The sequence below is a fragment of the Brassica napus genome, chromosome C5 (genome assembly GCF_020379485.1).
Source record: "Brassica napus cultivar Da-Ae chromosome C5, Da-Ae, whole genome shotgun sequence".
Lineage (NCBI taxonomy): Eukaryota > Viridiplantae > Streptophyta > Magnoliopsida > Brassicales > Brassicaceae > Brassica > Brassica napus.
The window spans coordinates 8295899-8308784 of NC_063448.1; the positions used below are offsets into that span (position 1 = coordinate 8295899).

At 39.1% G+C, this 12886-nt stretch overlaps 1 protein-coding gene and 1 pseudogene across 1 annotated transcript; both read left to right on the forward strand.

Moving 5' to 3' along the window:
* Positions 1–28: 28 nt before the first annotated feature.
* On the forward strand, positions 29–6433 carry LOC106392727 (annotated as a pseudogene).
* Positions 6434–7559: 1126 nt separating this feature from the next.
* On the forward strand, positions 7560–12535 carry LOC106396481. The gene is made up of 9 exons (XM_048758170.1): positions 7560–7795; positions 8054–10574; positions 10641–10724; positions 10857–11009; positions 11111–11274; positions 11349–11496; positions 11577–11699; positions 11835–11922; positions 12154–12535. Exons 2-9 carry the CDS (start codon positions 8148–8150, stop codon positions 12354–12356), a joined length of 3390 nt encoding a protein of 1129 aa, XP_048614127.1. The 5' UTR covers positions 7560–7795; positions 8054–8147; the 3' UTR covers positions 12357–12535.
* Positions 12536–12886: the final 351 nt, after the last annotated feature.

Genomic DNA, 12886 nt, shown 5'->3' on the forward strand with positions numbered 1-12886 from the left:
GCTGAATTGAAACGACGTCGTTTTGCAGATGATGTTAGAATGTGAGAGGGGGTTAATAACTATTTACGAGAGTTAGGTGGATGAAAACGGAAAACATATATAACTGAAGGACCAAATACTGAAACTATTATTGTCTCCCTTCTTTCTCCGTCTCTTGGGTAAAAGTTGTGGACTTTAAGAGTGACTGTTGGGGTGGTTCTAAAGCAAGTTCGAGCAAGGGAATCGATCGCAATAGACACTCTCAAGTCTCAAGCTCGAATCATGTAAGATTTAGCTCTCTAATTAGTATTCCACACTGTTAAAGTTAGATCCTTTTACCTTTATCCACGGTTAAAGATACGACCTTTTAACGAAGTGTCTATGTTCTCAGGGAGACCATAGAACAATCTATCATCCCAGGTTTGCCTGATGATTTGGCTTTGAAATGCATAGCGAAGCTTTCTCACGGCTATCATGGAAAGCTCGAGTGTGTCTCTAAAGGTTGGAGAGATCTAGTTCGAAGTGATGCTTACTCGTGCTATAAAGCTAGAAATGGATGGTCAGGGAGCTGGTTGTTTGCCCATTCTAACAACCAATGGGTTGCTTATGACCCTGATGCTGATCGGTGGCATCCATTGCCTAGGGACGGAGCTATTCAGGATGGCTGAGATCATTATGGTTTTGCATGTGTTTGCGTTTCGAGCTGTCTTCTTGTGATCGGGGGTTGCTACGTGTCATCGTGAAGAGCATGTTGTTGTCACTAATGTAGTCATGCGGTTTGATCCGTTTAAGAAAGAGTGGAAAATGGTTGCTAGCATGAGAACACCGAGGACTCGCTTTGCTTGTGCTGCTGTCTCTGGCAAGGTTTATGTTGCTGGAGGTTGCAATTTAACGCAATCCAGTGGAGTTTCATCTGCTGAGGTTTATGATCCTGTTGCTGATAGGTATTCTTTTTTTTTTTTGTATATTAAAGTAGAGAAGCTATCAAACTAGGGTCTCTGATATAGCAGTAATAATGCAGGTGGGAGGATTTACTAGAAATTCCTAGACCAGAAATGAACTGCTCTTGGTTTGGTTATCGTACAAAGGGTCCTTTCATGAGCTGAGAGCTGGAGAGCAAATTTCTACTCAAGCCTTCAATCCATTAGAGATGAGTTGGTCCACTGTGGTGGATATCTGGCCTCTCCCTAGGAGGATGAATTATGCTGTTCAGGTGATGAAAAATGATCGGCTCTACTCTATTGTAATCCAAGTACTGGGAGGAAGATTGATCCAGACTAGGGGGGATACAGATGATGAAGGAGAATGGTATACTCTTGGCTCAGTTCCTTGTGTTGTTGTTCTTCCTGATGATCCGAGGGAGCCACAGGTGCTCGGACACGGGTTTGCAGCTCTAAGGGATGAGCTTTATGTTATAGGAGGCCGGTTCCTTAAACTGGAAAAATCAGGTTCAGGGGGATTTGAGAGATTGTCTGTCGTGAGGGTATGTGACCCTTTAGTTAGGCCTCTGGTCTGGAGAGAGGCCAAACCTATGTGCCTTCCAGCCGATGGGCCTATCACTGGGTGTGTATCCTTGGAAGAATCATCTCCACCTTAACCAAAGGTGATAAATTCTATCTGGATGCACGAATTATTCCTCAAGTTGTGTCATTAATATTTGCTTTAGTCGGGGATGGGAATAATACAACTTTCCATAACTATGCTAAGTGTCGAGCCGTAAAGAATTCTATACGGGAGATTCAAAGAGAGGATGGTAGTATTGCTGATACCCAGGAAGACATTAAGAAAGAGGCTGTCGATTATTTCAATGGTTTCCTTGGGCACGAAGTTGAGAATTCTCGTGGGCCAGATGTTGAAGAAATTAAAAAACTCTTGGAGTTTCAGTGTGATGAGGATGATAGAGATGCTTTGTCCAAAGAAGTTACTGAGGAAGAGATCCGAAAGGCCTTATTTTCCATGGCTGAAAACAAGGCACCAGGACCTGATGAATATACATGTGAATTCTTTAACGCTGCATGGCATATAGTTGGTAAGGACTTTGTGGTGGCTGTTAAAGCTTTTTTCGATAGTGGGTTTCTACCAAAAGGAGTGAACTCAACTATTTTGGCTCTCATACCAAAGAAGGAGGAATCTAAAACGATGAAAGACTACATGCCAATTTCTTGTTGTAATGTTCTATATAAGATCATTTCAAAGCTCATGGCGAACAGACTGAAACTGGTCCTTCCTAAGTTCATTGAGCCAAACCAATCAGCTTTTGTAGAGAATCGCCTCCTCATGGAAAATGTACTACTTGCTTCAGAACTAGTCAAGAGTTACCATAAGAGCACTGTCTCGGCTAGAAGTGCTATTCAGATTGACATATCAAAGGCTTTTGACACAATACAGTGGCCATTTCTGCTATCCACTCTTGCAGCGCTGGGCATTCCGGAAATGTTTATTTTATGGGTTGAAAAATGTGTTTCTTTGGCCTCTTTCTCGGTGCAAGTCAATGGAGAGCTTGCCGGATATTTTAATAGCAAAAGGGGAATCAGACAAGGTTGTTCTTTGTCACCATACCTGTTTGTTATTTGTATGCAAGTGTTGTCGAAAATGCTTAACAAAGGTGCTGCAGAAAAGAGATTTGGATACCATCCTTACTGCCAAGGACTTAAGCTTACACATCTCAGCTTTGCAGACGATTTGCTAGTCTTTACTGATGGGAAGCGCCAATCCATTGAAGGTATTATAAATATTTTCAACCACTTTGCTGAGATGTCGGGTCTACATATCAGCATGGAAAAGACAACAATCTTTGACAACAATCTTTCTCAAGACAACAATCTTTGACAACAATCTTTCTCACTGGTGTTCAAGATACTGAGAAGCAAGAGCTCCTTGACACTTTTGCTTTCGCCCACGGTGACTTACCAGTGAGATACCCCGGGTTGCCGCTGTTAACTAAACAAATGACTGTAAGAGATTATACTCCTTTGATTGAGAAGATCAGAGCTCGTACTGGTTCCTCGACAGCCAGATTTTTGTCTTTTGCCGGTAGACTGCAGCTGATTGGATCTGTTATTCACAGTCTCACAAACTTTTGGATATCAGCATTTAAATTGCCAAGAAAGTGTATTCAAGAAATTGACAGTCTCTGCGCAGCGATTTTGTGGTCGGGAGCTGATCTGAATACAAATAAAGCAAAAGTTAGTTGGAAGGATTGCTGTAGGCCAAAAGAAGAAGGAGGCTTGGTACTGCGGTCTCTTGAGGAAGCAAACCAGGTCTCTTGTCTGAAGTTGGTATGGCGTACCCTATCTTCAAAAAAATTTCTTTGGGTGAAATGGGTGAGACGTTATCTAATCCGCAAGGGATCTTTTTGGACAGTAAAAGATAGTAGTTCTCTTGGCTCGTGGATGTGGAAGAAGCTACTCAAGTGCAGAGAAGTTGCTGCTGTATTTTCGAAGATGAAAGTTCAGAATGGCATGTCAACGTCTTTCTGGTTTGATGACTGTCATAACTAGGATGTATAATGGATAAAACAGGAGCTGGTGGACCTATGAATATGGGTATTCGACTCCATGATACAGTTGCTACAGTAATCCAAAAGCACAAGAGAAGAAGACACCGAGTGGAGCTTTATAATCTCATCGAGCTGGAGATTTTGAAGGTTAAAAACAGAGCGTTGCAGAGTGAAGAGGATATCAGACTATGGAAGTGTGGTGATGATTATAAACCGAGCTTTACTACCAAAGAAACTTGGAATCTCTTGCGAGGGATGCAGGCACGGGTTGACTGGTTCGAAGGTGTGTGGTTTCGCTACAGCACTCCAAGGTTCTCCTTCCACACATGGGTCGCAATCCTGGATAGACTGCCTACTGGAGATCGCATATCGCTATGGAATGGTGGCATTGCGGTTATGTGTCCGATGTGCAAGGACTGTCCTGAGACAAGAAACCATCTGTTTTTTCAGTGTAAATACTCGGGGGAGGTGTGGTCGAGTCTCACCAGAAAGCTTTTGAGGATGGATTATACCAATGTGTGGGATGACATTATACCCCTTCTCACTAAAAGGCGAAGCAAACAGGAGCTGTTCTTGTTTCGATATACTTTCCAAGCCACTCTATGTGCAGTTTGGGCAGAACGGAATGGTAGGAGGTTTGGAGAGGACCCAAAGGCTGCGTCAGGGCTTACAAAAATCATCGACAAACAAGTTCGAAATCGTATCTCAAGCATCAGACATAACCACAACTCAGCTTATCAGGGAGCCATGGGAACTTGGTTCTCCTTTAGATGATGCTACTTTCTAATGTAAAGCAAAGTTTCAAATTCTTTTGAGCTTAAAACAAGCAACCTTGGTTGTAAACAATATTTTTTGTTCGAATTAATTTAACATTCTTCAAAAAAAAAAAAAAAAAATATTTGCTTTAGTCTTTCAAAATACAAGTAACCTGCCTCTTCATTTCTCCTGCAGTCTTGCATGGCTTGTGTGTATAAATAAATAAAAAGAGTTGTGTTCTTTTCATATTAGCATTTCACATTTGTTTATAGCCATTTACTTTGCAGTCTATCATCGTTGCATTTCGACAAGGTTTCTAACACCCTTTCATAATTCTTCTGTGTGCTGTAGCGGGGTCATGGAGTGTCTGTGTGCATGTTGCGACTGATTATGCAGTCGCAAAATATTGTGACTGGATTGTGACTGTTTTACGACTTATTTGAGACTAAACAAATCAGTCGCAAATCAGTCGTTGTTTAGCGACTGTTGTACGACTATTTACTTCGGTCGGCAACTATAGTCGCAAACCAGTCGCTAAATAACGACTGATTGGCGACTAAATACTCCATATAGGATATATATTAAGTAGTGGCAAAATAGTCGTTAATTACCGACTGTTTTGCAACTACATTGCCGATCAAAATATGTAGTCGCAAAACAGTTGCTAATTTAGCGACTGTTTTGCGACTACATACTCTATACCCTAAACTCTTATCTTAACATCTATACCCCAAATTTAAACCTACATATAACATTATAAAATTTAATCTTTTCAATCTTATCATTCAAATTAAGCTTAAACTTTAAATATTTTTAAAAAATGATATAATAAAAATATAAACCTCATATATACTATATACATTAAATTTTAAACTAAACTCCAAAAAATATAAATTAATATTAGGCTTTAAATTTTGTTTTTAATAATTTACCTTATACCCAAATCTAAACCAAACAACTCTAACATCTTCAAAATTGAACACCAAATCTTAAACATACATTTTACAAATGTTAAATTTGATATCTAATACTTTAAAGTTAGACCATTTATAAACAAACTATATATAAATAGAAAAGAAAATTTTATTATTTTCAACTATAATATTCCAAACTTTAATTTTAACCCTCGAACCCTATATCATAACTTTTAATCTAAACTCCAAACATAAAATCACAAACTTAAAAAAAAAAACTAACCAAAACTTCAAACTTAACATCAAACCCTACACAAATTAATCATATTTCTTCTCTATATAAATTAGGATAAAAATAAAAATAAAACTAAATATATTCTATAATCTCTTCTCTTAAATAAAAAGCTTCTCTTTTTGTATATATTGGTCAATACTCTAGCTAAAGGATACTATCTCAACCGTTGATTATCTTGAATTGGCTTAAATCTAATGGTCTAGATTCATTTTCTTTTATGTGTGTTTCTTCTCTTCTGAAACAAAGAGCAATCCATCCTTTTATTTTCTATTGGTTGAGTACTAATTGGCGAGGATAACCAAACTTTTTAATCTCCGCCTTTGATTATTCTTAATCCAATGGTCTACATCTCTCTCATATCTCTCTTCCTTTCCACGAGTAATCAATCTTCTTCCTCTTTCATCTTCAACTTAGAAATCATTGTTCTATCTCTTTCGTCTTCTCTTCTCTGTCTCTCCATCTCAGCTCTATCTCTCCTGTTCTTTCTTTCTGCACTGAAACCGGTGTTCGTCTTCAAGCTCAAGCTCTTCATTTCCACCTCACTTATGCTCAATCCTTCTCGTCACTTCTGCTCAAGCTATTAATAGACGACGACGGAAGGTACATAGCGACAATGAAATCTACACAGAGACAACGGAAGCTACACAGATGCAGTGGAGGCGGAAGCTACATAAAGACGACGACGACCACCGTTGTGTCTACGGTAAAGCTCTTCCCGCCTCTCCTCACCTCTTCACAAGCTCACCGTCTGTCTTCTCGTATCGGGCTCAGGCTCATCACCGTTCAAGCTTGCCTCCTCTGTTCAAGCTCCGGAGACCCGCCGTCAATGGCTGTGAAAAAGCCCCACCGTAAATGGCGTGAAGAACCCTAGATCTAGTTTTTTTAGTTAGATTTAATTATTTTGCTGCTATGTTTATATCAAACCGATTTCAATTGTAAACCATTTCAATTGTAAATCAATTCAATTATGAACGATATTTTGTGTTTTAATTGATTAATCAAAAAAACTTAATTGATTAAATAATAAAAAAAATTAATTAATTAAAAATTTATAATTTTTCTAAAAAATATTTTAATTAATTTTACGACTGAAAAACGACTACAACATCAACCATATAACAACTTAAGAGCAGTCGTAGAATAGTCGTAAACGAAGAAGCAGGTTAGTCGCATATTAGTCGTAATATTTAGTGACTGAATTGTGACTGTTTTGCAACTAATAACAGTAATCACAAATCACTCGCTAATCAGTCATAAAATTGCGACTGATTAGCGACCGATTATTTTAGCGACACATGGTATTCCGACTATGCAATTCAGTCGCAAAATAGTCGTAAACACATGTTTTGCGACAGATTAGTGACTGTTTTTTCAGTCGGTAATAACATGTTTTCTTGTAGCAGCAAGAGGTCGTCCCGTTAATTGTCAAAGGTTACAAGTTATCAGTGTGCGTGGATGCTTTTGTTAAATGAAACTAGCTATCAGTGAAGGCAACCTATAACTGTAATGCATTTATGTTCCGGGTAAAAAAAGCTTCTAACAGTTTGATTTGAAGTGAATTCAGTATGTTAATGATTTGAACAAGTTTATTTAAGCAATTACTGCATCACTCACATTCAGTGTATTGAGAGGGTTAGTAAGCTTCATATATTTTGTTATGCGTCTTTTTCTCATACACAGGGGTGTATCATAAATTTTGAATACAAACCCAAAACAATGCATCATATTAGGATTAAAAACTACATATTCATATGAAATTTATTATAATCAGAATTCAGAAAACTGTACTTGACAGCTAGAGGGAAAATAATACATTACGTATAAGGAAATTAGAGAACCCGTTGTAATGAAAAAAAAAAAGAAAAGTAAGCCCACGTTGCATATGAAATATAGGATCTGATGAAATTGAGAGTCCCATTTAATGCAAAACCGTATAACATAAGCTACGGTATTTGATTCCAATACTCCACCACATCTTATTCTATCATCTCAGCCGTCTATTTTCCCATCTCTTGAAAGATGAACGGTTCACTTATCTTCTGGTTTTAGAAACCGAGTCAGACGGAGTTAAGTTTATTTAATCTTATTACTTACCACTAAAGATTTTGTATTTTTCCATTACAAAAAGTCTGACAATTTGGTTATTTTATTAAAAAAGTGAAGTATTTTAATATAATCTAACCCCTTGAGAGAAACGAGGACAACTAAAGAGGAAGCGAGAGAGAACAAAAAGAAGAAGAAGATGGAGATGTTAAAGTTTTTGATGTATTTATCCTGAGATTTGAGCAAAGAGAAGATGTTTTGGATTATAGCTATTTCTCACAATCGTTATTAATCTTTCTCACCAGACAGGTCAAGCTCTACATTTCTTGTTTTTTTTTTTTGGTTAATTACTATGGCCTGTGGGTTTTCTGTTGAGGTTTTTGATTATTTGGTGAGAGTGTGCTGTTTAAAAGTTTCCATTTTTAGAATCAAAAAGCATGCTTTTGGAGTTTTCTTGTCAAAAACTATTCACTCACAATCGATTATGTCTGAATGAGAGTACTGGTCTTATATCTGGAGGGGTCAAAGCTTCTAACTTTATATCTATTTGTCTTCATTGCATTGCAGTTTATTATATGCGAGGAGGTTCGGCAATCTCTGAAGCAACTTGGCGGTTCAGCATGTCAGGTTCTGCTTGTGGTTGTTGTTGTTGTTTGTTGTGATGGAAAGAAACAGACCACAGCATCCCATCCAGCAACAGGGTATGGAACCTGGATATGTGAATGACTCTATCCCTCAAGCATTTACCCCTGAACAAACAGTTTTGACCGGTGCCAATGCCCAGCCTCCAAATCTGAATGCTTCAGATGTTAGGCCGGGGCTTCACTACTCCATACAAACAGGAGAAGAGTTCTCTCTTGAGTTTCTACGAGATAGAGTGATTTCTCAAAGGTCTGCAAACCCCAATGCAGCTGGTGACATGGTGGGAAATGGGATGATGGATTATGAGAGAGCAAACTATCCGCTTCATGAGTTTGGAAACAAACTTGGGCATATCCAATCAGCACCAGAGGCTTTACTATGTCAAGATAGAAGTTTAGGAAACTTTCACGGATATGCATCTTCTTCGTCAGCCTCAGGTAGCTTAACGGCAAAGGTTAAAATCCTCTGTAGCTTTGGTGGGAGAATACTCCCACGTCCAGGCGATTCGAAGCGTAGATACGTTGGAGGGGAAACACACATTATTTCCATAAGAAAAGACGTATCTTGGCAAGAGCTCAGGCAAAAAGTTCTTGAGATATACTACAGGACTCATGTTGTGAAGTACCAGCTTCCTGGTGAAGATCTTGACGCCTTGGTGTCTGTATCGTGCGATGAAGATCTCCAGAACATGATGGAAGAGTATAATGAGATGGAGAACCGTGGCGGTTCGCAAAGGCTTAGGATGTTTCTTTTCTCAGTCGGTGATTTGGATGGTTCTCTTTTGGGTGCTAATCAGAGTGATGTTGACTCCGAGTTTCAGTATGTTGTGGCTGTGAATGATATGGACATTGGATCAAGAAGCAACTCAACTCTGAATAGACATGACAGCCTTTCTGCAAACAGTTTAGCTGAGATGGATGTTAGGAACAGTGAAGGCATCAATGGTGTTTCCCCTTCGCAGTTAACTGGAGTTGATCTCCAACAATCCTCTATGCATTATTCTGAGTCTGCGCCACAAGGCTCCATGCTACAGTATCCTCCTCAATCTATTCCACACAATGCTGCTTATCAGTATCCACCGAACTCTACACTTCAGTATGCACAGGTCATTCCTCCAAGCCCATCTCTTCAGTATCCTCAATCTATTCCACCAGGTTCTACTCTTCAGTATCCACAATCTATCTCCTCCAGCTCCTATGGAATGTACCCAGAGTACTATGAAGAAAGGCAACAGTATCCAATGTATCATCAACAAGGTTCTTCCAATTACTCTATTTCCATGCCTTTCCAAGGGCAGCAGCCAAACCATCAACAGCAAAACGCAGCAGTGCAGGCAGGAGAGCTAAACATAAGTCCTGAGATGAAAGTTAGTGAGAACATAGAGCCTGAAAATCGCCAGAACACTCCTCCTCAAGCTGCGGATAATATAGAGGTTAAGAGTCACTGCGTAGTTCGGGAGGCACCAGTTTCTCCAACTGTACATAGCCAGGAACCTACACATATGTTGCCCCCAAGAAGAGATCCAAGACAGAACAATCCTGTGAAGCCTTCTGCTTACCGTGAGGCTGTTTCTCCTGAGCAGGTTCCTGTGTCTGGTGAGGATGATCAGCTTTCAACATCAAGCGGTACATGTGGTCTTGCTCAGACTGACTCTGAGTCAAACTTAATCGATCTTGATTACCCGGAGCCTTTACCGCCCACGCGGAGGGTATATGGCTCAGAGAGGATACCTCGTGAACAGTTAGAAATACTAAACCGCCTTTCCAAATCTGATGACTCTCAGTTCTTAATGTCTCATTCACAAGCCATCACTGGACAGCAAGATCCAGCAAAACACGGAGAGGGTAAACCACATGAAGATTCACATATTGTTAATGAATTGAATGAACAAGAGACTGTAAACCCTGAAGCTGCCAACAAGAACAGAATGGTCAATGGTGGAGGTATCGAGCCTGAAGGTCCTAATCTTAGTCATATAGACACATCCACTAATCATGTAATCCCTGAAAACCGAGCTTCTTCAAGTGTTCTTATCGACATCAATGATCGGTTCCCTCAGGACTTCCTCTCTGAAATATTTGCAAAGGCACTCTCTGAGGACATGCCACCAGGGGTCAATGCATATCAGCATGATGGTGCTGGTGTTAGTCTGAATGTAGAGAACCATGATCCTAAAAACTGGTCTTATTTTCGGAAACTGGCTGAGGAACAGTTCAGTGAAAGAGATGTTCCACCAGGCTTTCCATCTGACATGGAAGATAGTGGAGTGAATACCAAGTTGCATCACGTTGCTCCTTTGACCAGAGATGGTATTACAACAGAGAACCGTGTGGATCCTCAGCTGAATGTAGGTCAAGATCACGAGGGTGCACAGATGAAGGTCACAGAGAGTGAGGAATTTGGTGCTATGGTTGAGAATCTAAGGACTCCGGATTGTGAACATGAGGTATATGGCAGATTTGATTACAAGATTCCAAAGCAAGAATGTACTAATGAGGATGAATACTTGTAGGATGATGAAAAGACAGAAACAAGGAATGCTGGGCTTCCTCCACTTGGTTCGCCTTTGGCAGATTATGATGCAAGTGGGTTGCAGGTATGATGGATTTTAAAATCTTATACCTGGTAGAACTTTGCAGTTTTCAGACATTTTGAAAGAAACAAACATCAAATCAATTCTCTGGTTCCAACCTTGGTCTGATTCTTTTGTTTATTGATTGTGTCTTAGATCATTATGAATGATGATCTCGAGGAGCTGAAGGAACTTGGTTCTGGCACGTTCGGTACAGTGTACCATGGGAAATGGAGAGGATCAGATGTTGCCATCAAGAGGATAAAGAAGAGTTGCTTTGCTGGTCGATCTTCTGAACAAGAGAGATTAGTGAGTGTTTTTACATTTCTCTATTCCATATTTTCCCTTGAGCATATGTTAAAATGATTTCAAAGTAAGTGATTTATGAATATTTTTTTTTCTGTTTCTAGACTGGTGAATTCTGGGGAGAGGCTGAGATTCTTTCAAAGCTTCATCATCCAAATGTGGTTGCGTTTTATGGTGTTGTAAAAGATGGACCAGGTGGAACATTGGCTACTGTAACAGAGTACATGGTTGATGGTTCTCTGAGACATGTTCTAATCAGGAAAGATAGGTACAAATCTCTCTTATAAGTTTGTCTGTTTTCCTCTCTGATGATCGGTTATAGATTCTTTGGTATGTTTTCAGACACCTGGATCGTCGTAAGAGACTAATCATTGCAATGGATGCTGCATTTGGAATGGAATATTTGCACGCCAAAAACATTGTTCACTTCGATTTGAAATGTGACAACTTACTTGTAAACCTCAAAGATCCTTCTCGCCCAATCTGCAAGGTAAAGGCTTCATTGATATAATGTCTCTTTGCATATCATCAAATTTTTTGCCTTATACTCTTCACATATTCTTGCTCTAGGTTGGTGATTTCGGTTTGTCGAAAATTAAAAGAAATACATTAGTATCTGGTGGTGTACGTGGAACCCTTCCGTGGATGGCACCAGAGCTTCTAAACGGTAGCAGCAGCAAAGTTTCAGAGAAGGTAAAAAATATAATATGTTTGATTTTTTTTTTTTGTTGTCATCAAATACAGACTCATATTGAATATAATATGTTTGATAGTGAGTAAGAAGAATAGAAACGAACCCATTCTGAGATATAACTTGTTTACATGCAGGTGGATGTCTTCTCTTTTGGTATAGTCTTGTGGGAGATTCTAACTGGAGAGGAACCATATGCTAATATGCACTATGGTGCAATAATAGGTGCGTATCGGTAAATACTGTTTGATAAGATTAATGTTTTGGTTCGGTTTGAGTTTTGCTTTGACTGATTCTCAGTGAAACTGAGGTTCTAATCAGGTTATGTTTTTCTGGAATCGGTTGTTGTTTTTCCAAAGTGGAAGAAATGAAACTTTATAATATGTATATCTTGTCTGTTACTTTTTCTTGAATCTTGGACATGACTATGCCTAACTACTCTACGCTTAAATGCAGGTGGGATAGTGAACAACACACTGAGGCCGACCATACCAAGTTACTGTGACTCTGACTGGAGAATACTAATGGAGGAATGTTGGGCGCCTAATCCGACGGCACGGCCATCCTTCACGGAGATAGCTGGCCGGTTACGTGTGATGACAACTGCTGCAACTTCGAACCAGTCCAAACCGCCAGCTCACAATAAGGCTTCAAAGTAAAACAGTGTCTTTAGTCTTTTACTCTTTTCAATGTTTTGGAGGTCAGGAGGAAGATATTTGTTGACCCTTTTCTCCTTTCCCTTTTCATTTACCAAAACCATAAACAGGTTTAAGTAATAAAATTGGTTTGAGCGTTGTATCAACAGTCAAAGTTGTTTTATCTGACGTTATTTTTCTTACTAATGTGGAAAAAGACCTGTTACTGGTTTATATGAAGAACCCCTGTTCCGGAACGCGGTAGGCGCTAGTCAGGCGGTCGGGTTGGGCCTAGCGCCTAAAGAGAAAATCGGGGATTAATCGGAAATTATGCGGGGCGGAATTTTTAGATGGTTTACTATGTTATAAAACATGTTAATCTTTAATTATGTATAACATTAATACATTTTCATGTTTAAGATTGTATAAAACACACAAATAGAATATATAAACTTAATATAGTGTAATTTTCATCAAAATTATGAATATAAATGATATTTATACAATTTTAGATCAAATAAACAAATAAAAATATTATTAAAACTAAAAAAAAA

Bases quoted from the DNA above. Each gene is read 5' to 3' on its own strand.
- LOC106396481 (XM_048758170.1), top strand. From the start codon at position 8,148: ATGGAAAGAAACAGACCACAGCATCCCATCCAGCAACAGGGTATGGAA. The intron at 10,725-10,856 runs GTATGATGGATT...ATTGTGTCTTAG, and splicing joins ATGATGCAAGTGGGTTGCAG to ATCATTATGAATGATGATCT. The intron at 11,923-12,153 runs GTGCGTATCGGT...GCTTAAATGCAG, and splicing joins GCACTATGGTGCAATAATAG to GTGGGATAGTGAACAACACA.